We start from the raw sequence: 4,248 nt of genomic DNA, 5'->3' as shown, positions 1-4,248 counted from the left end.
AAAGGCAGATGTGACATAACATGTTTCTATTCCCATCAACAGGTTTATATCTGCAAAATCTGGTTGTTTCCTTTGGTCTTGAAAAAAACAGCTTGTATCCTTAGTAAGCAGGGAAAATAGACTAGCATATCTGGAAAAAAAAAAAGGATTACCAATATTCAAAGGACTTACATGTTTAAATAGTGTAAAATACACAAATATACATTTTTGTTTGGGTTTTTTTTGTGAATTGATTAGAGAATCTTGTCTGAAAAATTAAGAATTAATTTTACTAAGGCTAGGTGCATGCAGCCAAATCACCTTTATATATTCCACCTCCTTGCTTCAATTTTTTTGTAGTTTCATATCTGATACCTCCCAGTCACTGACAGTCACTTCCCTGCAGAGAAAAAAAAAACAAAACTACCCTGAAAATTATCTGATTTTTTGATTGGAAGGACTGTTCACTCACTCTGGAAATGCTGACTCACTTCACAGCTCAAAAAAAACCCCAAACCAGAAAAGGCCTCCAGCACCTTTATGTAAGAACATCTGCTAGGCTGATAGAAATTAGCCTTCATTGCCTTTATTTACTTGCCAGTACTATACAGCACTTTCTATATTGTTCTTCAGAGCATGGTCTGCTCTGCTGCTCTGTAGCATGGAGTTAGCAGACTGCCCGTGCTCCAAGTGAGCCTGGTGGGCAGAATTCCAGAAACATTTGGTGGATAATTCAGCATTTGCATAGAATTTCAGTACTTTCTAATCTTTGGTGCTTAGGTTGATAAGGATTCAAGAGACAAATGTACAAAGAGAAATAAAAGAAGTCATGGTTCAAGAAATCGGGGTTGGGAGAGGAAGATTCCTTAGAAGGAATCTGTATACATGTAATCAGGAAGCCTTGCTGGAAAACAGAGAGTTTTCTCTGGTCCATATGCATTTTGCAATGCAGAGTCACACGGTAAAAATGCATAATGTTGTGAAGGTTTTTATAATCCTGGAATAAAGCAAATCTCCACCGTTTTTCCTTTGTTTTCTTGCAGGCTCTGATACTTCACCAGCTCGGGCGCTATAGTTTGGCAGAGAAGATCCTCAGAGATGCTGTCCAGGTGAATTCCACTGCCCATGAGGTCTGGAATGGCCTGGGAGAGGTTCTGCAGGCTCAAGGCAATGATGATGCTGCAACCGAATGCTTCCTGACAGCGCTGGAGCTTGAAGCCAGCAGTCCTGTGGTCCCTTTCACCATCATTCCCAGAGTCCTTTGAGGGGGGGATCTTGACCAACCCATTTTGGTCTGACTTCTGGGTGAGGAAACCCAGTGTATCAGGCTGCCTGGTAAACTGGTTAGTTTGAAAAACTTCAGAGCTACAGATGACAAACTCCAGTCTCGCAGGAAAGTGGCCAAAACAGTGACGTGATGCAATACATTAATGGCAGACTGAGAGGACAAAATGGCTAACCAGAACCAAATCACTCATATCACCCATGTTTTTGCCCTGGTAGTTCTAAACTTCGTTATATTGTTCATGAATGATGTGCCATATTTTGTTAGTGATACTTGAGTGCTACATAAAATTATAATGGAATCAACTACCAAACGTAGAATAATATATTCAAGTTAAAATTCAGTGGCAGAGCAGACTATTTTTAACAAGACTGTTAATAAAACTGTTCTCTTCCTGCCTCTCAACCTCTTTTGGCCCAAAGTCAAAATGTGAATTTTGTTTCCATCTCTAATTTAGTCCAGGCCAGAAAATCAGTTGACTTCTTGGTTTTAGTTGTTAATAACTGTGATGTGTGGCTAACTGTTATCTCTATTTAGAGCAAAGGCTGATTACAAGAGTATTTGTATTTTACCAATGTATGCCTGTTACAAAAAATTATTAGTTATTTAAGTTTAACTTTTTTATGTGAATTCAGAGTTTATTTATCAATGGAAATATGTATAAAGAAATCTCAAATGGAATATTTACCGTCATTCCTTATACATGACCCACACTTGGCTAAATGGGAAGATTATCTTAATAATAAAATGATTTTTAAGTTGAACCTTTCCTGTGTCCTTCTGAAGAACCCAGGGGGAAACAGATGGTTTGTGAACACATTTTCAGGAAGTGGGGCCTGACTGGCCTTGGAAGATGAATGACACAAGAATTAAGTGTCCTGAGGCCAGTCTAGAGAAAAGGAGCTGCTATATTCCTCACCAGTGATATTGTTGTCTTAGATATCAGGATTCTTTAAATGTTCGTTTCTTCTCCTTTTTCATTCCTTCTACTCCAGCTCTAGATGAAGCCAAATTACTCTGCCTATACACAATACATGGACATTTATGTATAATACCTTGGTAGTGCTTGGGAAGAGCATGTTAAATATTTACACACTATTCTTCAGTTTTTCTTTACCTGTCTTAATAATTCTTCCTCAACATCTTCTCCATTTGAAGGAGAAGTTGGCTGGTAACATATTTCTGCCATGTAGATAGTAATAGGGCCAAAGGTTTAGTAGGCAAATACTTGCCAGTGTTTCTGGGATGTGTGGAGAAGAGTCATTCATTGCAATTAATCTTAAAGGTGCGTGAGCTGGGTTAGTCTAGTGTCTGCTCATTTACAACGTTGGGCTTGTATGGAGTCTGGGAAGAATTCCAGGTTCTCCGTTATACCGAGTGTTCCTTGGTATTTGCCTGATTTGTCACAGGAAGAGGTTTTAAAGTGTGTGGCACAAGATAGCAGATGATGCAGAAAAATAACAGCAAATGTTTTTCTCTGTCACTCACCAGAAAGCTTATTCACCTCAGATGCAGGGAGGATGCTCATGGTAACACAGGCTCTCTGCACTCCAGTGAGGATCTCCAAATGGCAGAACTTGTGGGAGTTCTTAATTTTTGCCTCTTTTTTTCCCCCCTGGCATTTCATGTGCCTTTTAGGCTAAGGCTGCTTTTAATTTGTATCTGTTCAGTGCTTAGACCATATGTTCTCTGTAAATGGACTAAAAGGCTGTAATAGGTAGTGGTTTTAAATCTATTTAAAAGCCAGTAGAAATTGTGCCATCTTGCTCACTGTGAAAACATAAAGGTTTTCCTTTTAAAGTGCCTGCTTTGCATGTTTTCTTCCTACTGTCCTTGACTTTTTTTTCTCTTTTCTCTTTGCCAACTGTTCTCTCTTTTCTAGTCCCAGCTCATAATACATGCTCTGGCCCTGCTGTCCTTTAGCACCCACTGTACGGTACCTGGTGTGCCAAAATATACTGCAAAACTTTGTTTAATTCCTCCTGATCCTTTCTGCTCTCCCAGTTCAGCAGCTTAAATTTGTAATACCTTTCACAGATGTGCTCCTTCACAATATTTATTCATTTTTTATTATTAACAAGGCAGTTTGCATCTAGATCTGAGGCCATTCTCACAGAATCATAGAATCATCCTGGCTGGAAGGGACCTTGAAGATCCAACCATAACCTAAATTCTTCTACCATAACCTAATTTACTTGTTCAGTTCTTAAATCATGTCACTAAGCACTGTATCTGCATTTCTTTTAAATGCTTCCAGGGATGGTGACTCCACCACCTTCCTGGGCAGCCTGTTCCACTGTCCAACCACTCTTTTGGTAAAGAAATTCCTTCTAATATTCAGCCTAAACCTCCCCTAGAGCAGCTTCGGGCCATTTTCTCTCATCCTGTCATTATTCACTTGAGAGAAGAGGCCAACTCCCACCTCCCTACAACCTCCTTTCAGGTAGTTGTAGAGAGCAATGAGGCCTCCCCTCAGCCTCCTCTTCTTCAAACTAAACAATCCCAATTTCCTCAGCCTCTCCTCATATGACTTATTTTCCAGACCTTTCACCAGCTTGGTAGCTCTGAGAGAGCTTCTCAAGAGAGCTTCAGATGAAAGTGGGGAATAGGAGAATTCTGTAATAGCAGAATTTATCTTTGATTCTTCTCATTTAATTTAAAGTCCTGGCCTCTTTTGATAAACTCCCAAAGTAGAAAGTTTAGCAGTCTAATTGCATCATATCTTTCATTAGTGGACAACTTGTCACTGCTGTTGTGTATATCAGGTAAACCCAAATATCTGTTTCACTCTTCTTACACTGGAATCAGTTGCACTGTAAATCCACAAGCTTCTACCTCTTGGGAATAGCCTCAGCTACCTATTTTTAAAAATGGATTATCTCAGTAAGACTACATTCAGGCATTTTCAGGCATAAGTGGAAATCCTTGCAGCATATGAATTAAACAGCAATGCTTGTTTGAACATAGTTTTCAACTTAAAAAAG

The 4,248-nt window shown here is 39.3% G+C and overlaps 1 protein-coding gene across 2 annotated transcripts in view; it reads left to right on the top strand.

Moving 5' to 3' along the window:
* Nucleotides 1–2,022, top strand: part of TTC7B (tetratricopeptide repeat domain 7B) — a 112,597-nt gene extending 110,575 nt beyond the window's left edge. For both annotated transcript variants that reach the window (XM_010003710.1, XM_010003709.1), the window contains one exon: nt 1,023–2,022. In XM_010003710.1, the coding sequence (XP_010002012.1) occupies nt 1,023–1,244 (222 nt within the window). In that variant the 3' untranslated portion in view covers nt 1,245–2,022. The remainder of the gene's footprint in view (nt 1–1,022) is intronic.
* The last annotated feature ends 2,226 nt before the right edge of the window (nt 2,023–4,248 follow it).

This window comes from Chaetura pelagica, unplaced genomic scaffold, assembly GCF_000747805.2.
Source record: "Chaetura pelagica isolate M959 unplaced genomic scaffold, ChaPel_1.0 scaffold48, whole genome shotgun sequence".
Classification (NCBI taxonomy): Eukaryota; Metazoa; Chordata; class Aves; order Apodiformes; family Apodidae; genus Chaetura; species Chaetura pelagica.
The sequence above is the reverse complement of the archived record's forward strand: the minus strand, read 5'-3'. Positions and strand labels throughout refer to the sequence as shown.